This window comes from Dromiciops gliroides, chromosome 2 (genome assembly GCF_019393635.1).
Source record: "Dromiciops gliroides isolate mDroGli1 chromosome 2, mDroGli1.pri, whole genome shotgun sequence".
Lineage (NCBI taxonomy): Eukaryota > Metazoa > Chordata > Mammalia > Microbiotheria > Microbiotheriidae > Dromiciops > Dromiciops gliroides.
Genome location: NC_057862.1, coordinates 233,141,465 through 233,165,562, shown reverse-complemented (window position 1 = coordinate 233,165,562; position 24,098 = coordinate 233,141,465). Strand labels below are relative to the sequence as shown.

At 41.4% G+C, this 24,098-nt stretch overlaps 2 protein-coding genes across 3 annotated transcripts in view; one reads left to right on the top strand and one right to left on the bottom strand.

Moving 5' to 3' along the window:
- The window catches only part of TMED8 (transmembrane p24 trafficking protein family member 8), a 31,154-nt gene extending 28,174 nt beyond the window's left edge, over positions 1–2,980 (bottom strand). The window contains exon 1 of the mRNA XM_043989797.1: positions 2,744–2,980. Coding sequence (XP_043845732.1) covers positions 2,744–2,846 — 103 coding nt within the window. The 5' untranslated portion in view covers positions 2,847–2,980. The remainder of the gene's footprint in view (positions 1–2,743) is intronic.
- Positions 2,981–3,173: 193 nt separating this feature from the next.
- Positions 3,174–24,050, top strand: SAMD15 (sterile alpha motif domain containing 15). 2 transcript variants are annotated; one of them, XM_043989791.1, is made up of 3 exons: positions 3,174–6,428; positions 11,869–11,967; positions 23,674–24,050. In XM_043989791.1, exons 1-3 carry the CDS (start codon positions 3,297–3,299, stop codon positions 23,941–23,943), a joined length of 3,501 nt encoding a protein of 1,166 aa, XP_043845726.1. In that variant the 5' UTR covers positions 3,174–3,296; the 3' UTR covers positions 23,944–24,050. The 2 variants fall into 2 exon arrangements, with proteins under 2 accessions (XP_043845726.1, XP_043845727.1); XM_043989792.1 differs by lacking the exon at positions 23,674–24,050 and having other exon boundaries at positions 11,833–11,900.
- Positions 24,051–24,098: the final 48 nt, after the last annotated feature.

The following is a 24,098-nucleotide window of genomic DNA, read 5'->3' as shown; positions in this document are numbered from 1 at the left end:
GCCTGAATACTGAAATAGCCTACTGGTTGGTCTGCTTACCGTAAGTCTCTCTCTACTACATCTTCTGTTCAGCCACCAAAGTGTTGTGTTTTGGTTTTTTTTTTTTAAGCACAGGACCAACCACATCATCCCCATTCTTAAAAAACTCCAATGGTTTTGTATCACCTCCAGGATCAAACACAAAATCTTCTACTTGGCATTCAAACTCCTTTATTTTTGTGTGTGTGTTTTTTTTTGGGGGGGGGCAATGGGGGTTAAGTGACTTGCCCAAGGTCACACAGCTAGTGTCAAGTGTCTGAGGCTGGATTTTAACTCAGGTCCTCCTGAATCCAGGGCCAGTGCTTTATCCACTGCGCCACCTAGCTGCCCCCCAAACTCCTTTATAACCTAGCCCTCTCCTACCTTTCCAGTCTTCTTACTCCTTGCCATGTACTCTTTGATCTAGTGACACTGACCTCCTTGCTTTTCTATGAACAAGACACTCCATCTTTTGGCAACACACTCCCTCCTCATGGCCACCTCTTGACTTCCCTAGATTCCATCAGGTCCCAGCTAAAATCTAACTTTATACAGGAAGCTTTTCCCAATCCCTTTGATCTAGTGCCTTCCCTCTGTTAATTATTTCCTACTTATCCAGTATATAGCTTGTTTGTACATATTTGTTTGTTGTCTCCTCCATTAGATTATGACCTCCTCAAGGGTAAAGACCAACTTTTGCCTTTTTTTTTGTATCCCCAGTGCTTAAGAGAGATGGTAGGTGCTTATCAGACTACTTACTAACCTTAAATCCCATTATTATAAGTCCAATGTCATATACTTTGTTGAGGGAAGTAGGAAGAAATGGGAATGTGTTTCAAAGGGGACCTTGACATGCTCCCTTGAGTATTCCCTGTAGCCTGGGAAAAAGCAGTGAAAGGAGCATCCAGCTGGAAGCCAAGGAAAAATATTCAGAGACAAACACTATGACATTTTAAGCTTCCACAGAAAAGTCATGGGAAAGAGTTGTACGGTTCTCTTCCCTCATCCTTGTGGGGCGGGGCAGGGGCATATAGAGGAAACAAGTAGGAAAGAGAGGGATCTCCAGGGATACCTGGTTCTAGCCAAAGGAAAACCATGCAACAGACAAATTATATCATGGGTCCTTCAGGTGGCCAAATTGGTGGTCTTCTATAGTATTGATGGTTACAATATAACAGACAATATCTATACCTTGATTTCAAAAATGTATTAATAATCATCTTGATAAATTAGACTTTGTTTTACTTCCTCAAAAACAACCCCAATGATCTCTCCTCTTTTAGGGGAGCAGGAAGGATGATAAGGAAAACGAAGGTGGTATTTGGAGTCTATTTCTTGTTGAAGGAACCCACTGCTAAATCAAGAGCCAGTGAAGAGCCACTAAGCTAAGGCAAGACCAACAGGAACACGCAGGGAAAGGGAGTAGTTACTAAATCAAGGGGCCCAAGGACAAGAGCTGAAGAGGTGTGTTTGGGGGAGGGGGTAGTGAAGGTAGTTAGGTGCTGGCCTGGCCAGAGGAAAAGGAGGGAGCACTAGATGAAATGTATAGATGTGTTGTATAGAGTACTGAAATGGCCTCAGGAAAACCTGGTTTCTCTGGCTTCAGACATTTACTTAAAGCTGTGTGACCTGGGCAAGCCATTTAAAGTCTTTGAATTTCATTTTCATCTCTGTAAAACGAATAGGTTGTAATGGATGACCTATCTATGGTAGTGATTTTTAATCGTGTGTGTGTGTGTGTGTGAGAGAGAGAGAGAGATAGATCCCCTTGTCAGTCTAGTAAGGTTTATGGACTACTCAGAATGTTTTAAATGCAAAAAACCCAAAATGTATAGGATTATAAAAGAAACCAAAGATTAGTGAAAACATATCACTTTTTCCCCATCCAAGTTCACAGACCTCCCCATTAAACTGAGAGCAGGGGAATATCTCTTGCCTTTCTTGGCACTGATGCCCAATATTTAGCACAGTGCCTACCACATTATAGGCGCTTAAATAAATGCTCGTTGCCTGACTGAAATTTGTCTACTGGACTCTAAGTTAAGAACCTCTTGATCTAAGGTCCCTTCCAGTCCCAAAGCTATGATCCTATGAGAGAACTGAGTCAATGACAGATAAAGGCAAAAGACTTGGTTGGGGATGGGGGAGCCAAGGGGCGGTGGCGTGAGGGACGGTGGCAGAGACCAGGGATCAGGGGCTGAGAAGAAGGGGTCTCGGGGAGAGAGGAGGGCAGGGCTTGGGGCTGAAAAGAGGGTGGGGCAAGGGAGGCGATTAGGGGCAATCAGCTGACACCTTCATCTAGGCAGAGGCGAGCAGGAGAGCTGAAGTACGAACATTCCGAAACAGGAATTAGAAAGTTCATCCAGAGCAGCAACCATTGGGTAGTAAGGGGCTTGAGAGTGGCGGCGCGCTCTGGGGAGGGAAGGGTGAGTCTATCCTGAAGGGGTGGGGCTGGGCGAGGTCCGTGTCCACCACGTCCATCTCTGGAGAAGGATGGAGGAAGGTCCCCCCTCCCGGGTGGAAGGTAGCAGCCTACAATGTCACACGAGTGGCTGCAAGCATGGGTTAAACAATAAACATTTATTAAGCTCCTACCATATGCCTGCTAGAAGGATGAAAAGACAGTGAGGGGAAGCCGTGTAGAGGAGGGTGTTTGGAGGGCCAGCGCTTGGAGGACCCCTTCATCCCTCAATTATCGAGGTTCCCGGTTTTCTGGGGTACGTACCTGCGGTGGGGGCCGGACAGTCCCCAGATCCGGCTCCGGCCTCTACCCCGTCGCCGGCGGGGTTCAAGAACCCAGACCCCTTAGTGAGCAGCGAGTCCGACATCTGCAGCCCAGCCCAGCTCAGCTCCTCAGCAGCTCGTCGGTAGCAGCTGCGAGCTAGAGAGTCAGAGACAGAACGAACTCGCTCCGGAAAGAGCCGAAGCCCGAAACCCGCGACGAGGCGGAAAGAGCCGAGAGCCGAGGGAACCGGAACGGAAGGAGCCTCCACCGGAGCTGCCCTCCCCAAAAAAGGTTCCGCCTCATTCAGGGCCCGTCCGCCCCGGCTCTGGCGAGTGGGAGGCGCGGGGGAAAGACCGGTAAAGGAGGAGACGGGGCCGGTTGGTTAACCGGTGCCCCTTTTGGCGACGCTCGTTTTAGGCCACGGCCAGAAAGAGCGAGTTGAAGCTGGGGGCGGGTAGGGCCGGGCACTTCCGGAAGTCGTGGTCTCCATAGAGACGCTCCCGGAAGTGCGGGTTGCCACGGAGGCCGGGAGCGTCCTATTCCCGGCGCGACAATGGAGGGTTTACCCGAGGATTATGCCTCTAAACCTAGCGATGGTGGCAACCCGGAGCCCGCCGGCTCTGAGAAAAAAGCAGGCCCAGAGCCGCCTCAGGAGGGGACTGAGTCTGAGGCAGAGACTTCTCGGGACACCGAAGCCCAGTCCCAGGGGGAGCAGGAGATCCCTCAAGACTCTAGGCCCGAGGACTTCTCTCAGGAGGAGATCAAAGAAGCACCTCCCCAAAAAACAGGGTCAGAGATTCCCGAGGGAACACAGGCAGAAGCTCCTCAGTTCACTGAAGGCCAGACCCAGGAGGAGACTGAGGAAGAGTCCCCTGCAAAGGCAGTTCCTGAGCTTCCTAAGGAGACTGAGGCAGAGACTTCCCTGGATGCCAGAGCCCAGTCCCAGGGGGAGTTAAGGCCAGAGGTCCCTCAGGAAACTAAGCTTGAAGAATTACCTCAACAGAGCACTGAGGAAGAGTCCCCTGCAAAGGCAGGGCCAGAAAGTCCTAAAGAGACTGAGGCAGAGACTTCCCTGGATGCCAAAGCCCAGTCCCAGGAAGAGTTAAGGCCAGGGACCCCTCAGGAAACTAAGCTTGAGGACTTAACTCAACAGAGCACTGAGGAAAAGTCCCCTGCAAAGGCAGAGTCAGAAATTCCTAAGGAGACTGAGGCAGAGACTTCTCTGGATGCCAAAGCCCAGTCCCAGGGGGAATTAAGGCCAGGGGTCCCTCAGGGAACTAAACATGAGGACTTACCTCAAAAAAGTACTGAGGAAGAGTCCTCTACAAAGGCAAGACCAGAGAGTCCTAAAGAGACTGAGGCAGAGACTTCTCTGGATGCCAAAGCCCAGTCCCAGGAAGAGTCAAAACCAGGGGCCCCTCAGGAAACTAAGCTTGAAGACTTAACTCAACAGAGCACTGAGGAAAAGTCCCCTTCAGAGGCAGGGCTAGAGATTCCTAAGGACACTGAGGCAGAGATTTCATTGGAAGCCAAAGTCCATTCCCAGGGGGAGTTAAGGCCAGGGGTCCCTCAGGAAACTAAGCTTGAGGGCTTAACTCAACAGAGCACTGAGAAAAAGTCCCCTTCAGAGGCAGGGCTAGAGATTCCTAAGGAGACTGAGGCAGAGATTTCACCAGAAGCCAAAGTCCAGTCCCAGGGGGAGTTAAGGCCAGAGGTCCCTCAGGAAACTAAGCTCGAGGACTTACCTCAACAGAGCACTGAGGAAAAGTCCCCTTCAGAGGCAGGGCTAGAGATTCCTAAGGAGACTGAGGCAGAGACTTCTCTGGATGCCAGAGCCCAGTCTCAGGGGGAGTTAAAGCCAGGGACCCCTCAGGAAACTAAGCTCAAGGACTTAACTCAACATAGCACTGAGGAAAAGTCCCCTTCAGGGACAAGGCTAGAGATTCCTAAGGAGACTGAGGCAGAGACTTCTCTGGATGCCAGAGCCCAGTCCCAGGGGGAGTTAAGGCCAGAGGTCCCTCAGGAAACTAAGCTTGAGGGCTTAACTCAACAGAGCACTGAGGAAAAGTCCCCTTCAGGGACAAGGCTAGAGATTCCTAAGGAGACTGAGGCAGAAACTTCTCTGGATGCCAGAGCCCAGTCCCAGGGGGAGTTAAAGCCAGAGACCCCTCAGGAAACTAAGCTCGAGGGCTTACCTCAACAGAGCACTGAGGAAAAGTCCCCTTCAGGGTCAAGGCTAGAGATTCCTAAGGAGACTGAGGCAGAGACTTCTCTGGATGCCAGAGCCCAGTCCCAGGGGGAGTTAAGGCCAGAGGTCCTTCAGGAAACTAAGCTTGAAGGCTTAACTCAACAGAGCACTGAGGAAAAGTCCCCTTCAGAGGCAGGGCTAGAGATTCCTAAGGAGACTGAGGCAGAGACTTCTCTGGATGCCAGAGCCCAGTCCCAGGGGGAGTTAAGGCCAGAGGTCCCTCAGGAAACTAAGCTTGAGGACTTAACTCAACAGAGCACTGAGGAAAAGTCCCCTTCAGGGACAAGGCTAGAGATTCCTAAGGAGACTGAGGCAGAGACTTCTCTGGATGCCAGAGCCCAGTCCCAGGGGGAGTTAAGGCCAGAGGTCCCTCAGGAAACTAAGCTTGAGGACTTAACTCAACAGAGCACTGAGAAAAAGTCCCCTTCAGAGGCAGGGCTAGAGATTCCTAAGGAGACTGAGGCAGAGACTTCTCTGGATGCCAGAGCCCAGTCCCAGGGGGAGTTAAGGCCAGAGGTCCCTCAGGAAACTAAGCTTGAGGACTTACCTCAACAGAGCACTGAGGAAAAGTCCCCTTCAGGGACAAGGCTAGAGATTCCTAAGGAGACTGAGGCAGAGACTTCTCTGGATGCCAGAGCCCAGTCCCAGGGGGAGTTAAAGCCAGGGACCCCTCAGGAAACTAAGCTCGAGGACTTAACTCAACAGAGCACTGAGGAAAAGTCACCTTCAGAGGCAGGGCTAGAGATTCCTAAGGAGACTGAGGCAGAGACTTCTCTGGGTGCCAAAGTCCAGTCCCAGGGGGAATTAAGACCAGGGGTCCCTCAGGAAACTAAGCTTGAGGACTTACCTCAACAGGGCACTGAGGAAAAGTTCCCTGCAAAGGCAGAGTCAGAAATTCCCGAGACTGGGGCAGAGAGTCCTCAAGGCACTGAAGTTGAGCTCCAGAAGAAATTAGAGCCAGAGATCCCTCAGGAAACTAAACCTGGGGAAGGAGTGAAACCTGAATCTCCCAAAGAAAGCACACCAGAGTCGAGAAGACATAAGGATTCCATTGAAAGCACTGAGGCTGCAACAGAGTCCAAGGCCTTGGAATCTGGTACAGATGATGATGCCCAGCTGTCTTCCTCAGACAGTGCAGTAGATACCTCTAAAGAACTCATCCACTTTCAAAAGGCTCCTAGGATGTCCAAATCCAAGCCCTTCAAAATGCGTGTGTCCTTGACTGAGGATAAGAAAGAAGCTCCTGATGGAAAGAAACACAAAAAGGCCACCACGGAAGACAAGAAAGAGGTAGTTGTGTCTGAAACCGGTCCAGAGCCTGAGATTCAGGAAGAACTGGAAAAATCTGAAAGTGTTGAGGCACAACCTTTTTACCTCACATGGAGCCCAGAAGACGTTGCAGAGTGGATTAGCCAACTAGGGTTTCCCCAGTACAAGGTAATAATAGCTCACATTTATATATAGCTTTATGGTTTATCAAACACTTTCCTCTCCCAACCCTATTGATCTCCATTTTATAAATGAAAGAATGCTGAAAAAGTTAAGTGATTTTATGTATGCCAACATTCTAATGATCAGTAGGTGAAGCCAGGACTCAGTTCAGGTCTTCTGACCAGAAGTCATGTACTCTCTTCCACAGCATTTCTTTTTATGCCACGCATCCCCCTGCATTTGACTCAGTTCTTCAGTAGAAATATAAAAATGAATAAATATTTCTTGAATTGAATAGAAAGACCAGGAATCTGTCATTAAGAAATTTGGGTTCTGGGGGCAGCTAGGTGGCACAATGGATAAAGCACTGGCCCTGGATTCAAGAGGACCTGAATTCAAATGTGGCCTCAGACACTTGACACTTACTAGCTGTGTGACCCTGGGCAAGTCACTTAACCCTCATTGCTCCCCAAAAAAGAAAAGAAATTTGGGCTCTAATTCTGGTCCTGTTATTGACTGGATGTATGAAGTTGGAAAAAATCATTTAACCATTTCTTAGTTTGCTCATCTCTAACTTGGAAATAAATACTACTTGTATACCTCATTAGGTATATAAAGTTATCTAAGAAATACATATATAAAGAACTCTCAACTCAATAAATTCAAAGCATATTTTAGTTATTTAATAACTAAATGCATCATTCAACAAAGTCATCCTCCAGTGCCTCATTGTAGTATGGAAGTGATAATCTAGATGTTTGAAGGCCTTGTCCAGAGAGGCAGCTTGGTATAGTGGTTAGAAGGGCTGGCCTTGGGGGCAGCTAAATGGCACAGTGGATAGAGCACCAGCCCTGGAGTCAGGAGGACCTAAATTCAAATCCAGCCTCAGAACCTTAACACTTACTGGCTGTGTGACCCTGGACATGTACTGTTGAGAGAGAGAGTGATAGCAGTCACAAATTTTGGAATATGCTACTAAGCTAGCAGGGCCAGAACAGGCCTAAGAATACACTGTGTCTGCAGTCATAAGACCAATCTAGCTAAATATGGAAGCTTATCACTGGGTAAGGAATTTTCTGGGCCACTGAAACACAAAGACCATCATCTAAACTATAAAGACATTTTGAAGTATTTGTTACGTACCCCAATTATATATAACCATTTTCTCCTTCATTCAGTAAGTACCCACTACATACTACATGCTGTGGATATAGATACAAAAATGAAAGTTTCTGCCTTCAAGAATCTCACATTCCATTGAGGGAAACAGCCCGTACACATAGAAGTGAATACAAGACATTTGCAAGGTATATAGAAGGTAATTAGAAGTGTAGGGATGAAACTAACCAGAGACTGGCAATCAAGATATAGGCCACATGAAGGTTAGCCAGACTGGTAGGAACTTGGACTTTGCATTCCTGCCAAATTGGCCTGTTTGCTATGTTGTATACAAAACATCCCCTCTTCCCACTTGATGTCTTTGCACAAGTTGAGAATTCACTCCCTTCTCTGGATCCTTCAAGGTTCAGCTTAAGTTTCTGGAATAAGAAGTTGAACAATTTACATAGACATTCCCATTCTTGGAAGCCCCTCCCTCCCCTACAATTTTTAGTGAACCCAATTTAAGGATTCTACACCTAGTTCTATAGTAGTAATGTTTTGACATGCAGTCTTCAAGATAGGTTCTTCAGTGCTTTTTCATGTTATTATTGTAATGATTGGAATGATGCCACCTACTGGAGACTTACTATAGGAAAGCTCCACCGTGAGGAGTATGCCTCAGAGGGCAAGGCCATGTGGCTTTTCCTTGGCATCAGGAAGTAATGTTTGTGCATGGGTACTGTCCACCAAGGCTACCAGCCAATCAACTTGAGGAGCCTCCCATTTTATGGGAGGGGACAGGAAGGAGGAAGGAGGGCCTGCGTAGAGAGCTCTCTCTCTTTTTGGTTCCTGACTTGATGGTGGTGGTGACGGCAGAGGACTTCACAGGAAATTTGAGGAAAGATAGGAATGCCAGGCTGTTGGAATTCTGTTCTCAATCTTTCTATCTTTCAATAAACCCTTAAAAACAAACCTAAACTCATTTTATCAGTGTCAGTTTCCCCCAAAACTGGGGGAACAGATTAGAACCCACATTTAGAATCTTAAATTACACATTATAATGGCAGATATGACCAAAGAGTTAGAATACTCTGATTACAGTTTCCTTTATATATATTGTTAAAGGCTAAAATTCTAGCTAAACTGTCTAAAATATCTAATGAGTGGTCGCCAATAAATTATAAGCTTTAGCAAGAGTTAGGCTTTTAAGCATTTATTAAGGAGAATAAGAATTTGGTAAAGAGAGAGAGAAAGGCCTATATTCATCTATCTATTAAAGGGAGAGCGCATTCCTCGCTCCCCTCTCCGCCAGAGTCCTGAGGAAAGAGCCTGTGTCCGAACGCCAGGCTCCCCCTTCTTCCTCCCACAAGCAAACGTCACTTCCTGACGCCAAAGAAAAGACACATGGTCTTGCCCTCAGAGATGTTCACCTCATAGAGGAGCTTTTCTACAGTAAGTCTCCAGCAGGTGGCATCATTCCAATCGTTACTATATATATGTATGTATGAATGTAGTATTTTTGGGGGGGAGTGAGGCAATGAGGGTTAAGAGACTTGCCCAGGGTCACACAGCTAGTAAGTGTCAAGTGTCTGAGGCTGGATTTGAACTTAGGTACTCCTGAATTCAGGGCTGGTGCTTTATCCACTATGCCACCTAGCTGTCCCCAGTTTCCCTTAGTACATGTCAGCAACCAAATGTGTCCTTACGCTATTCTATTTTGAGTTCGTAATAGAAAATTATTTTATCAGAAAAATGTCAGTCATGATTATGACTTATTTTAGTGAATGTTAATTTTGACAAACTATAAAGTGTGAGACTGTGATGGAAGGAATCCTCTTATTAGAAGGGTTTTTTTTTTTCATAATAGGCCACCACCAGGCCAAATTACTCTTATTTACTTCCTAATTCCCAATAACTATAACACCTTGTTGTACCATCAACCTGCATTAGATTCTTGCAGACACCATCACAATTTGTAATTAATATTTTGGGCATACTATAGCTTTAGTCAAATTTCTCAATGTTTTCAAATGTTAATAACCTTATTACAGTCAATTATCACTGAAACAAGAATCATTTTTGTTTATTCTTACCATAGAGATACTAATTTAAGATTTTAAAAAGTTTTAATGTACCTATTAACATTTGACACAGAGTTTTCTTAAGTTTGTATATGAAAAGCATCTTTTTTTTTTTTTTTGGTGAGGCAATTGGGATTAAGTGACTTGCCTAGGGTCACACAGCTAGTACATGTCAAGTGTCTAAAGCCGAATTTGAACTCAGGTCTTCCTGACTCCAGGACCTATGCTCTATCCACTGCACCACCTAGCTACCCCAAAAGCATCTTTCTTGATTCATGCTTTGTTATACATGTATGACACATATACATGTCATTCATGTCACACAACAACACATAGATTAAACAGGGCTTGACCTTGATTTTACAGTGATTGTAAATTAACAAGTGAAAAATGTCCTCAGGGTTCAGAATGCTCTTTAAATAAAAATTAAAATAGGGACAGCTAGGTGGTGCAGCCCTGGATTCAGGAGGACCTGAGTTCAAATCCAACCTCAGACACTCGACACTTACTAGCTGTATGACCCTGGGCAAGTCATTTAACCCTCATTGCCCCCCCCCCCATAAATAAATAAATAAAATTTTAAAATAAAATTAAAATGGTGATTTTGCCAAACACTGGATTTCCTTACTTAGTCTTAGGGCGGTTTTTATTTTGCTGTGCAAAGTAATATTCTCTTTTAGAAGGGTAAGAGATCAGTAAAAATTATGGCAACAAAGAGAAGTCAACAGATCAAACCATGTTGCTCCAAGGTTAAAAGAAAGAGAGAAATGGGTACTAGCCAAATGAGCTCTGTGGTAATACCAAGGAAAGAGGCCCCAGTGGGGTTGCTCCCAAAAAGGAGGTGGAGAGGCAAGGGAAAATTTTAAGTTTCTAAGAGGATAGTGAATTGAAGAAATTACTAAATTCTTAACTATGTACAAAGGGCAGCCAGTTGGTTCAGTGGATAGAACACTGGGCTTGCAACCAGAAAGACTCAGTTTCATGAGTTCAAATCTGGCCTCAGACGCTTACTAGTAGTGTAATAAATCCTAGGCAAGTCATTTAACCCCATTTGCCTTAGTTCCTAATCTGTAAAAATGAGCTAGAGAAGGGAATGGCAAATCACCTCAGTATATCTGCCAAGAAAACCCCAAACAGGGTCATAGAGAGTTGGACACCACTGAAAAACAACTTAACAACAACAAACATACACAGTACTACACTAAGCGCTGGGTATACAAATTGAAAAGTGAACCCATTTTGCCATTGTGTGGTTCTTAGCACAATAATTGCACCAGATTGTTTGGGAGAAATTAGACTCAAATAAGAGTCTACCACAGAGTGAGGAGAGTATCAGAATTAGAGATTGGGATATTGGAAGACAGACAGGGACTATAAAATGGGTCAGACTATTCAAGGGAGAAGAAAGTAATAATTATATTGGGAGGGATGAGGAAAAAGAGCAGATGTTAAGAGATTTCCAGACATGTTATTTTTATACATAAATTGTTTGTAGGACGTTATATATACCATGGAACAACAACTGATTATAAGATTTAAGATTAAAAAATAATCCTCAATTTCCTTTTTCTCAATTCTCATTTCTCAACAATTTCTCATTGTTACTCAAACTAGCCAAGAATTCACTTCTTTCTCCTTCAGTTCGTCAAAATTAATGTTAATTTGAGATCATATATTTATCCTTCAATTTAGACACTAGTTGTGGAATAAAGAAGTACTGGTTGTAGCATGAGGAGAATGAACCTGCATTTTTTAAAAGGGCAATTTGACCTTTCATCAGGTGGCTAACTAAAGGGCTGAGCCTGGTTGAAAAAAAAAGTAAACAGGGTAACTAGGTGGTACAGTGGATAAAGCATTGGCCCTGGATTCAAGAGGACCAGAGTTCAAATCTGGCCTCAGACACTTGACCCTTACTAGCTGTGTGACCCTGGGCAAGTCACTTAACCCTCATTGCCCCACTTTTTTGTTTTGTTTTGTTTTGTTTTGCGGGGCAATGGGGGTTAAGTGACTTGCCCAGGGTTACACAGCTAGTAAGGGTCAAGTCTCTGAGACCAGATTTGAACTCTGGTCCTCTTGAATCCAGGGCCAGTGCTTTATCCACTGCGCCACCTAGCTGTCCCCCCCCCACTTTTAAAAAAAAGTAAACAGAGTGAAACATAAAGCAATATTTTCTAAGAATAGGATTAAAAACAATCATGATTTCTATTTCTTTCTTTTGCCGTCTGCAGTACATCTTTCAAGTGACATTCTTGTTGTACTGACAGGAATGTTTTACAACAAATTTCATCAGTGGGCGGAAACTCATCCATGTTAACTGTTCAAACCTTCCTCAGATGGGGATAACGGATTTTGAGGACATGAAGGTGAGCAATGTTTACAAAGAATTCCTTTAGAGCAGTGTAAATTACCTTAGTGTGTTTGAAACTACTTGGCTATCATTTTTCCTCCAAAAGTCGTTCCTCCTTCCCCGTTTTTCCTTATTTCTTTTAATCATGCTCCCAAATCTTGTAAGCACTATCATTTTTGAATCGTTCCTGCTTCCCATATGTTATACTTTCTATCCTTTTCCATTTTTTTTTTTTTGGTGAGGCAATTGGGGTTAAGTGACTTGCCCAGGGTCACACAGCTAGTAAGTGTTAAGTGTCTGAGGCCAGATTTGAACTCTGGTCCTCTTGAATCAGGTACTCCTGACTCCAGGGCTGGTGCTCCATTCACTGCGCCATCTAGCTGCCCCGTCCTTTTCCATTTTAAACTCTGTTACCCTAATTCGGACCCTTATTACCTCATGCCAGGATTATCTAGTGGCCTCCTAAGTGGTTTTCCTATTCCCACTCATTTCCCTCTTTCTCTCCATTCAATCCATCCTAAAACTACTGCATATTAATTATCCTAAAACGCTCTTTGCTCCTCTCCTCCCTTACTACAGCTTTCCATGGCTCCCTACTGCTTACGTAATGAAGTTTCAGCTTATAGGCTCTCCACAAGCAGGCCCCAACCTGCCTTTCCCATCTGATCATAGAATTAAAGAGTTGGAAGAAACCTCAGAATAAATCTAGTGAAACCTGTAGCCTAAGCAAATATTCTGTCTATAACAATCCAGAAGAGCAATCATCTCACTACTCTCCTACATGCAGGCTGTGCTTTAGCTATATCAATGTATCATTTCAAACATACCTTTTATATTCCTGCTCTGCCTTGGTTTAAACCTTCCTCCTCACCCAGACTGACATCTACTCCTTTCCGCCTGTCTGAATTCTCTCCACCCAAACTCAAGTCCTATCTACTTCCAATGAAGCCTTTCCTAACAATTCCATGTCATATAATTATATTCTCCTTTGAACACATATAATACCATATGGTCTACTCATTTGGCACTTATATTTATTTGTCTTCTCTCACCAACCTGAAGAGACGGGGTCTCTGTTTTATCCTTCTTTGTAGCCCTCTCAGCACCTTGTGCAGTGCTCTGTTTATAATGTGTACTTAACAAATATTTTTAATTGTTTTAAGGAAGAAAATCAGAAGTCAGCTATATTTTTCATTAACTTTGTTCCAAGCAGGGCCAAATAATATTTGTAGATGCAACAGATAAACCTAGAATGTAAACAAAGAGAGTGGGAGAAGAGCAGAGGAAAAAGGAGGGAGAGAGAACTAGAGAAGAGGTATATATGGTAGGGAATAAGATGGATGTGTATAGTGCTGATCTTGGAGTCTGAAAGACCTGGGTTCCAATCCAGTCTCATTAGCTGTGTGACCCTCGACAAGTGATTCAATCTCACTCAGCCTCTGTTTGCCAACACGTACAATGAGGATAATAACATCTACTTCACAGGATTCTTGTGCAGATAAAATGAGATAACTCGTGGAAAGCCTCCTGCCAACCTTAAAAGGCGATATAACTAGTGATTAGCATGGTGGAGTGACTTGTCAACAACTTGCCTCAGGTGATACTCCCATCTGCTCTGGCCTAAGACTCTGCTCTGAATGATCTTGCTGAGATTGTAAGGGAATGGCAACTAGTAATTGCCAAGCTCTGTTTTGGACATCTGGATAGAGAAAACTACTTTTAAGCTTACAACACACACACACACACACACACACACACACACACACACACACCTACTCCATTAGAAATGGAACTGCTGAACGCATGTCATCTAGTCACAGAACAAAGTATAGTTTTCACATGTACATCCTGACTTTGTTGCTAGCTAGGTGACCCTGACAAAAATCATTGAATCCCTCAGCCTGAGGTTTTTCATTTTGCTTTTTTATTTAATCGCTAAAATGGGGGGGGGGGGGAACGGAGTAGGTACATGGACTAAAGTCCCTTCCCAAAAAAGGAGCACTTGCATCTTCGTGGAGAAACATGGAGGGTGTAGGAATATCTTAATGGAGATTATGATATGGTAGGGGCATATAACATAACCATAAATAACTATAATGCATCACAGTAGACGAAAATGAATAATCTATCTGCTATACAAGGTCTTGGGACTGGGAGTGGGCTTAATATCAGGGAATCAGGAAAGGCTTAATAGTTTTTTGTTTGTTTGTGGGGCAGTAAGGGTTGAGTGACTTGCCCAGCTAGTGGGTGTAAAGTGTCTAAAGCCGGATTTGAACTCAGGTCCTCCTGAATCCCCAGGGCCTGTGCTTTATCCACTGCACCACCTAGCTGCCCAGGAAAGGCTTAATAGAAAAGGTGGCATTTGAACTGAGCCATAAAGGGTAAGTAGGATTTCAAAAGATGGAAATAGGGAGGGAAGGTGTTCTAAGCATAGGGGACTTCATAAGCAAAAGCCTTGAGATAAAGGAAAGTACAAAATGTATTTGAGGATGAAAAATAATCCAGTTTTTCTAGAAAACAGCATATGTGCAAGGGGATAAGATGAGGTTGAAAAGGTAGGATGGTACCAGATTGTGAGGAATCTCGAATGCCAGGTTCTCTCATTTGGTTAGGGGAAGGGCACATCAGAACCACTAGATCTTATTTCCCACTTTTGATGAGATAGAACCTTGGTAAGAGGCAGTTCTTGTTCTCAAAAAATTGGTGGAACACAATAGCAGGAGACTTTGTTTTGGCAGTTCTGTCTCAGAGAGCATAGATAACGAGACTGAAGTTCGTAAGCTACATGTACCCTTTTTACAGGCAAATTGGAGTTCTTCAGTACCTCGAATCTCTGAGTTAGAATATACTACATTCGGTTCTATGGGACACACAGTAGGCATGTGGCCATTTTGATAAATGATTGTAAAATTATTGAGGGTTACATAACTGTCACACACCTCTGCTTCAGTGAGAATGGTGGTTCTTTTTTCTGTAAGAATGTCGGAAATTGGCCATCTAGTTACCTTAAACATGGAACCAGAGCATACAAAATGCATAGAAGAGTAGAATGAATAGAGAGGCCTGGCTAAAAGTCATTGAGAAGGGAGAGGAGTACAAAAGTCAGAATGGATTGTGGTTCTAGGTTCCCTCCCAAAGGAGAGGGATTGAGGGCATTAGTAGCAGCCGTACTTATTTGGCTTTTCCTTCTTTTTATACAAAAGTCAAAATGTAAAATTATTAACCCGGAGTAGTCAAATGGGAGACCAGAAGCTTGCTTACTAGCTTTTGTGACCTTGAACAAGTCAACTAACTTCTACGGGCCTCAGTTTACCCATAATGTAAAATGATCAATCTAGACTATATAACCTCTAAGATACCTTCCAGCACCAAATCTGTTATAATCTCTTCAAAATCTCTGAATCTCAGTTGCCATGCATGTCACTTAGTATCAAGCATGCTAGTCACTACCATTTATTCTACTTTCTCTCCTTAACCAGGCTAAAAAAACTTGCAAGTATAAAATATGAGGAGAGAGGCAGCTTGACTGCTGCAGGGTTTAGAACCATATAACTTTGATGGAGAAGTTAATTATATATAGAATTCTGTATGTCTTAGTGTGAGTGATAATTTTTGCAGTCTTGTAACCACATTCCATATCCTTTTGAGTTACATTCTGACAGTGTTTTTCATGGTTAAATGCCCATCCAGATGCAGAATGTGAAGCTGGATTAGTATTGCTGCAATTTAGCTGTGATTTAAACTGGAATTTGAAAAAATGAGTTGGAAGTGAAATAGTCAAAGTAGAATATCAAGTTGGTGAAGGAATAAAGTGATTTTAAAGGGTATTAACATCAAGGAAAAGGCAGTAAATAGTGCAGTGGATGAGTGTCAGCCCTGGAGTCCTGGAAGACCCATCTTCATAAGTTCAAATTTGGGGCCCAACACTTACTAGCTGTGTGACCCAGGTCAAGTCACTTAACCTTGTTTGCTTCAGTTTCCTCATCTGTAAAATGAGCTGAAGAAGGAAATAGTAAACCATATGAGTATCTTTGTTAAGAAAACCCAAAATGGGGTCACAGAGTTAGGCACTACTTAAACAATATCAAAGAAAAGGGGAAAAGAACCTATCTGTACAAAAATATTTATAGCAATTCTTTTTGTGGTAGCAAAGAATTGGAAATCAAGGTGATTCCTATCAATTGGGGAATGCAACTAATTGTATATGATTAAGATGGAATACTATTTTGCCATAAGAAATAATGAGCAAGGGGGCAGCTAGGTGGTGCAGTGGATAGAGCACCAGCCCTGGAGTCAGGAGTACCTGAGTTCAAATCCGGCTTCAGACACTTAACACTTACTAGTTGTGTGACCCTGGGCAAGTCACTTAACCCCAGTTGCCTCACTAAAAAAAAAGAAAAGAAAAGAAAAATAATGAGCAAGATGTATTCAGAAAAACTTAGAAAGACTTATATGAACTGATACAAAGTAAAGTGATCAGGACCAGGAGAACATTGTACATAGTAACAGCAATATTGTAAGGATGATCGACTATGAGTGCTTTTTTAAAATATTTTTTTCATAAAAATATTTTATTATTTTCTAGTTACATATAGAGATAGTTTTCAACATTTGTTTTTATAAGATTTCTAGTTTCAAATTTTTCTCCCTCCCCCCTCTCCAAGACAGCAAGCAAGACAGCAAAAAATCAGATATTGGTTATATATGTACAATTCCATTAAACATATTTCTGCATCAGTCGTGCTGTGGAAGAAGAATTAGAGCAAAAAGGAAAACCAAAAAAAATAGAAATAGTACGGTTCAATCTGCATCTAGATTCCATAGTTCTTTTTTTCTGGATTTGGAGAGCATTTTCCATCAATTTTCCATCATCTTGGACCATTGTATTGCTGAAAAGAGTCAAGTCTATCACAGTTGATCAACATACAATGTTGTTGATACTGTGTACAATGTTCTCCTGGTTCTGCTCATCTCACTCAGCATCAGTTCATGTAAGTCCTTCCAGGCTTTTTCTGAAATCTGCCTGCTCATCATTTCTTACAGCACAATAGATAGTATTCCATTACATTCATTTAACACAACTTGTTCATCCATTCCCCAATTGATGAGCATCCCCTCAATTTCCAATTCCTTGCCACCACAAAAAGAGCAGCTATAAATATTTTTGTACATGTGGGTCCTTTTCCCTTTATTATGATCTCTTTGGGAAAAAGACCTAATAGTGGTAATGCTGGGTCAAAGGATATGCACAGCTTTATAACCCTTTGGGCATAGTTCCAAATTGCTCTCCATTCTGGAGAGCAACTATGAGTGCTTTTTAAAAATGTATTTAGGGGGCAGCAAGGTGGCACAATGGATAAAGCACTGGCCCTGGATTCAGGAGGACCTGAGTTCAAATTCGGCCTCAGACACTTGACACTAGCTGTGTGACCCTGAGCAAGTCACTTAACCCTCATTGCCCAGCACAAAAAAAAATGTATTTAGTATTTTATTAGTAAAAACAAATGTTAACATTCATTTTTTAAAACTTTGAGTTCCAAATTCTCTCCCTTCCTCCTCCCTCCTCAAACCAATTGGCCCTCCTCGGGCCAATGAGGCTAGTTATTCAATATAGGTTATATATGTGTAGACATGTAAAACATTGCCATATTAGTCACATTGTGAAATAAAACAGACAAAAAACCTCAAGAAAAATAAAGTGAAAAAAGTATGCTTCAATCTGTATTCAAATGCCATCAGTTCTTTCTTTGGGGATGTATAGCATTTTTCATCATAAATCCTTCAGAATTGTCTTGGGTATTGCTGAGAATAGTTAAGTTATTCACAGCTGATCATCTTAAAATATTGCTGTTACTTTGTACACAGTAAATTTCATTTTGCATCAACTCATGTAAATCTTTCCAGGTTTTTCTGAGAACATCCTCTTCATTTCTTATAGAACAATAGTATTGCATTGTAATCACATACCAGTTTATTCAGTCATTTCCCAATTGATGGGCATCCCTAAGTTTCCAATTTTTTGCCACCAAAAAAGAGTTGCTATCAATATTTTGTACATGTAGATCCTTTTCCTTTTGTTTGTTTATCTCTTTTTGGATATAGACCTCATAGCGGTACTGGTAGGTCAAAAGCTTTGCATGTTTTATAGTCCTTTTGGGCATAGTTTCAAATTGCTCTACAGAATGGTAGAATTAGTTCACAACTTCATTAACAGTGCATTAATGTCTCATTTTCCCCAGATCTCCTCCAATATTTGTCATTTTCTTCTTCTGTCCTGTTAGCCAATCCAGTAGATATGAAGTAGTACCCCAGAATTGTTTTGATTTGCATCTCCAATCAATAGTGAGTTAGAACTTTTTTTATATGACTATAGATAGCTTTGATTACTTTACCTATAAACCATTCATATAGTTTGATTATTTATCGATTGGGGAATGGCTTTTATTTTTATAAATTTGACTCAGTTTGAGAAATGAGGCCTTTATCAAAGAAACTTGCTTCAAAATTTTTTCAGTTACTATTGCTAATTGTATTTCCCTCCATCCTGTGCCCTCATTTATTCTATTCTCTCTTCCTTCACCCTGTACTTCCTCAAAATCTTTTCGATTCTGACTACCCATCTCCCAGTTTGCTCTCTCTTATATCACACCCTCCCCCCTTCTCTTATTCCCTTCTAATCTTACTTTCCTGCAGGATAGGATTAGATTTCTATAACCAGTTGAGTGTGTATGTTATTCCTTCTTTGAGTCAATTCTGATGAGAGTAAGGTTCACTTGTTCCCCACCCCCTACTGCCCCCATCTTCCCCTTCACTGTAAAAGCTTTCTCTTGCCTCTTTTAAGTGAAATAATTTACCCCATTCCACCTCTCCCTTTCCCTTTCTTCTAGTGCATTTCTTTCTCACCCTTAATTTTAAGGGATAATCAACTATGAAAGATTTAGCTGATAGAGTGATCCAAGACAATTCCAAAAATGGTGGTTGTTGTTCAGTCATGTCTGACTCTTTGTGACACCATGGACTATAGCACACCAGGCCCTTCTATCCTCCACTGTTTCTTAAAGTCTGTCCAATTTAATGTTTGTTGTTTCCATAATGCTATTCATTTCATTCTCTGCCTTCCCCTTTGCCTGCAATCTTTCCCAATATCAGGGTCTTTTCCGCTGAGTCCCATCTTTTCATTATATAACTAAAGTATTTAAACTTCAGCTTTTGACCTTCAAATGAATAATCTGAATTACTTTATTTTAAGTATTGACTGATTTGATCTTCTTGGTGTTCAAGGGACTCTCAAGTCTTTGCCAGCATCACAATTCAAAAGTGTCAATTCTGTGGTGCTCATCTTTCCTAACATTGTCCAACTCTCACAGCCATATAGGGCTACTGGAAAAAACATAGCTTTGGCTATATGGACCTTTGTCAGCAAGGTGATGACTCTGCTTTTTAGCATGCTGTTCAGATTTGTGCATCTTTTAATTTCATGGCTGCAGTATATTCTTTGAGCCCAAGAATAGAAAATCTGACACTGCTTCCATTTTTTTCTCCCTGTATTTGCCAGGAAGTGATGGGACCAGTTGCCAAGATCTTAGGGTTTTGGTTTTTTATGTTAAGCTTCAAGCCAGCTTTTACACTCTCCTCTTTCACCCACATCAAGAGGCTTCTTAGTTCCTCTTCACTTTCTGCCATCGGAGTGGTATCATCTACATATCTGAAATTGTTATTTCTCTCAGCAACCTTAATTTCAACTTTTGATTCCCCCAGCCTGGCATTTCACATGATATACTCTACATAGAAGTTAAATAAGGTGACAACGTACAGCCGTGTTATACTCCTTTCCCAGTTGTAAACCAATCATTCCATGTTCAGTTCTGTTGTTTCTTGCCCTGCATTGTATCCTCAGGAGACAAGTAAGATGATCTGGTACTTTGTATCTTTGAGGATTTGCCACATTTTGTTGAGATCCACACAAAAGCTAATTTAGTCTAGTCAATGAAGCAGAAGTATATGTTTTTCGGGAACCTCATTGCTTTCTCCATAATCCAGTGAATGTTGGCAATTTGCTCTCTGGTTTCTCTTCCTATTTGAAAACCAGATTGCTCATACCACTACTAGATCTGTATCCCAAAGAGATCATAAAAAAGGGAAAAAGGACCCACACGTACAAAAATATTTATAGCTGCTCTTTTTGTGGAGGCAAATAATCAGAAATTGAGGGGATGCCCATCAATTTAGGGAATGGCTGAATAAGTTGTACTATATGAATGTAATGGATAGTAGTATGCTATAAGAAATGATGAGCAGGAAGATTTCAGAAAAACCTGGAAAGACTTACATGAACTAATGCTGAGTGAAGTGAGCAGAACCAGGAGGACATTGTACACAGTAATAGCAACATTGGGCAATGATCAGTTATGATAGACTTAGCTCTTTTCAGCAATAAAATAATCCAAGTTAATGCCAAAAGATTCATGAAGGAAAGTTATATCCGCATCCAGAGAAAAGAATAATGCAGTCTGAATGCAGATCAAAGAATACTATTTTCATTTTTTTTGTTTTTTCTTTCTCATGGTTTTTCCCTTTTGTTCTGATTCTTCTTTCACAACATGACTTATGTGGAAATATGTTTAACATGATTGTACATGTATAACCTATATCATATTGCTTGCAGGGAGAGGGAAAGGTGGCAAAAAATTGGAACTCAAAATCTTATGAAAATGAATGTTGAAAACTATCTTTACATGTAATTAGAAAACATAAAATACTAGAGTGGGGAAAAAGAAAAAAAAAGAAAACCAGCTTGCTCTTCTGGTAATTCTTGGTTCACATATTGCTGAAGCCTAGCTTACAGAATCTTAAGCATAACCTTGCTGGTGTGTGAAACGAGTATAATTGTTCAGTATCTTGAACATTCCTTGGCATTGCCTTTCTTTAGGATTGATCTTTTCCAATTCAGTAGCCACTGTTGCATCTTGCAAATTTACCAACATATTGAGTACAACACTAAAATGCTATCCACCTCCAGAGAGAGAAATGATAAACTCTGAATGCCGATTGAAACATACTTTTAAATTTTTTCTTTATCTTTGTATTTTCTTTTACAATATGGCTATGTTTTTTATACCTCACATGTATAATTTTTTTTTGTTTTGTTTTTTGTTTTTGTGGGGCAATGGGGGTTAAGTGACTTGCCCAGGGTCACACAGCTGGTAAGTGTCAAGTGTTTGAGGCCAGATTTGAACTCAGGTACTCCTGAATCCAGGGCCGGTGCTTTATCCACTGCGCCACCTAGCCGCCCCCCCTCACATGTATAATTAAAGTCAAACTGCTTGCCTTCTCAAGGAGGGGGGAGGTGAGGAGAGAGAATTTAGAAATCAAAATTTTTAAAAATGATTAAAATGTTTACATGTAATTGGGAAATAGTTAATGAAAAAGGGTATAAATAAAAATTATTCAGGAGACACAATAGTAAATGACATTAGTAATGTACTGTTTGATAAACCCAAAGACTCCAGCTTCTGGAATAGGAATTCAGTATTTGACAAAAACTGCTGGGAAAACTAGAAGATAGTATGGCAGAAATTAGGCATAGACCAACATCTTACACCTTATACTAAAATAAGGTCAAAATGGGTACATGATTTAGACATAAGAGGTGATACCATAGGTAAATTAGGAGAGAAAGGAATAGTCTACCTATCAGATCTTTGGAAAGGAGAACAGTTTATGACAAAACAAGAGATAAAGAATATTATAAAATGCAAAATGCATGATTTTGATTACATTAAATTAAAAAGGTTTTGTACAAACAGAAGCAATGCATCCAAAATTAGAAGGGAGGCAGAAATCTGGGAAACAATTTTTATGGCCAGTACTTCTGATAAAGGCCTCATTTCTAAAACATGTAGGGAACTAAATCAAATTTATAAGAATCCAAGTCATTTCCCAATTGAGAAATGGTCAAAGGATATGAACAGGCAGTTTTCTGATGAAGAAATCAAAGCTATCTATTCCCATATGATAGGTGGTGCAGTGGATAAAGTACCGGCCCTAGATTCAGGAGGACCTGATTTCAAATTCGGCCTCAGACACTTAACACTTACTAGCTGTGTGACCCTAGGCAAGTCACTTAACCCCAACTGCCTCACTAAAAACAGACAAACAAACAAAACCCAAAAAACAAAAAAACAACTCTGAGGTACCACCTGACACATATAAGATTGGCTAATATGACAAAAAAGGAAAATAATAAATATTGGAGAAGCTGTGGTAAAATTAGAACACTGATGCATTGTTGGTGGAGCTGTGAACTGATCCAACCATTCTGGAGAGCAATTTGGAACTATGCTCAAAGAGCTATAAAGCTGTGCATACCCTTTGACCCAGCAATACCACTTTTGGGTCTTTTTCCCAAAGAGATCATGGAAAAGAGAAAAGGACCCACATGTACAAAAATAGCTGCTCTTTTTGTGGTGGCAAGGAATTGGAAGTTGAGGGGATGCCCATCAATTGGGGAATGGCTGGACAAGTTGTGGTATATGAGTATAATGGAATACTATTGTGCTGTAAGAAACGATGAGCAGGACAAGTTCAGAGAAACCTGGAAGGACTTGCATGAACTGATGATGCGTGAGATGAGCAGAACCAGGAGAACATTGTACATAATATCATCAACATTATGTGTTGATCAACTGTGATAGACCAGATTCTTCTCACCAATCCAACGGTACAAGAAAGTTCCAAAGGACTCATGATGGAAAAGGCTCTCCAAATCCAGAAAAAAAAAAAAAGGAACTGTGGAATATGGACGCTGATTGTACCATACTATTTCTTTTGTTTTGGGTGCTGTTGTTTTTCTTTTTTGAAGTTTTTCCTTTTTGCTCTGATTCTTCTCGTATAACATGACTAATGCAGAAATATATTAAAGTTATTATCTATCTATCTATATCTATATCTATATCTATCTATCTATCTATCTTTATATATAACCTATATCAGATTACTTGCTGTCTAGGGGAGGTAGGGAGTAAGGGGAGGGAAGGAGAAAAATTTGAAATTGGAAATCTTATCTAAACAAATGTTGAAAACTAAAATAAATAATTTTTTTAAAAAAATGATTTCATTAAATTTTGAAGGATGACCCTGCAAAGATGGATTACATTCTTTTAAAATAGTTTTTACAGATATAGAGCATAAAATGTCAATTTGAGCTAAAAGTTAACTATTTAGTATTTACTTGTTTCAAAGTAACTTTTTAGTTTTTGCTAATCAGGTAATTTCTTAAATTCTACTAACTGATTCATTTCTCTTTTTCAGTTGTAAGGTGACTGAATCTCTCATAGGCAGGTCCTTTGAGTAGGGGCCATAGATAACTTCCATTAGGGTATTTATGGCTCCTGCCCTGAAATACTTTCTGATCTTAGAGTTGGTGAGCTGCTCAACTAAATGAGACATGAACTCATCTGGTACCATCTAATGCTGGGGAATAGAAAACCTGCTAAGTGGTGCTTTGGGATTGATTTTACATTTGTATGTGAATTTCTTTTAGAAAATTGTTAGCCTGTGGTAAAAACAGACCAATTGAGTTTTGACTTATTGCATCATTATAATTTCATGTAGAAATTACTTAAAGGATTACGGTTTGAAGAGGTCTAGGCAATTAGGAGGAGCACTTTTGATTTAATTGTACGTAAGTTAGGAGAGTAATCCCATTTTTCTTGGATTTCAGGTGATTTCACGTCATACACGGGAGCTACTTGGGATTGAGGAACCATTATTCAGTCGAAGCATTTCCCTTCCCTACCGGGACAATATGGGCTTATTTTTGGAACGAAAAGCTCATTCAGGGGTAAAATCTGATGCTTTGACTCTATCTCAGTTTGTCAAAGAAGCAAGGTTAGAAGTCCGTGTTGCTGCTGAACCGAAAGTCGATCCCCTCCCCCCAAAAAAGAAAAAATCCTATACACTTAGTTTAAAAGATCGAATTAAATTAATTTAGAGGAAGTGGGTTTTTTCTCCCTAGCAAGGACACAAAAGAGTCAGAACTACTGCTTCTTTTCCTAGCTCTATTACTGCTTCATTTCACCTGCTGTGTTGCACTTTATTTCTTTCTTTACAGTGAAGATGAGAATATTGATTTAATTGTATCAGGGG

Coding starts and splice junctions, on each gene's coding strand:
- SAMD15 (XM_043989791.1), top strand. CDS start 3,297: ATGGAGGGTTTACCCGAGGATTATGCCTCTAAACCTAGCGATGGTGGC. Junction 6,429..11,868: donor TAGGGTTTCCCCAGTACAAG/GTAATAATAGCT, acceptor TTGTACTGACAG/GAATGTTTTACAACAAATTT. Junction 11,968..23,673: donor CGGATTTTGAGGACATGAAG/GTGAGCAATGTT, acceptor CTTGGATTTCAG/GTGATTTCACGTCATACACG.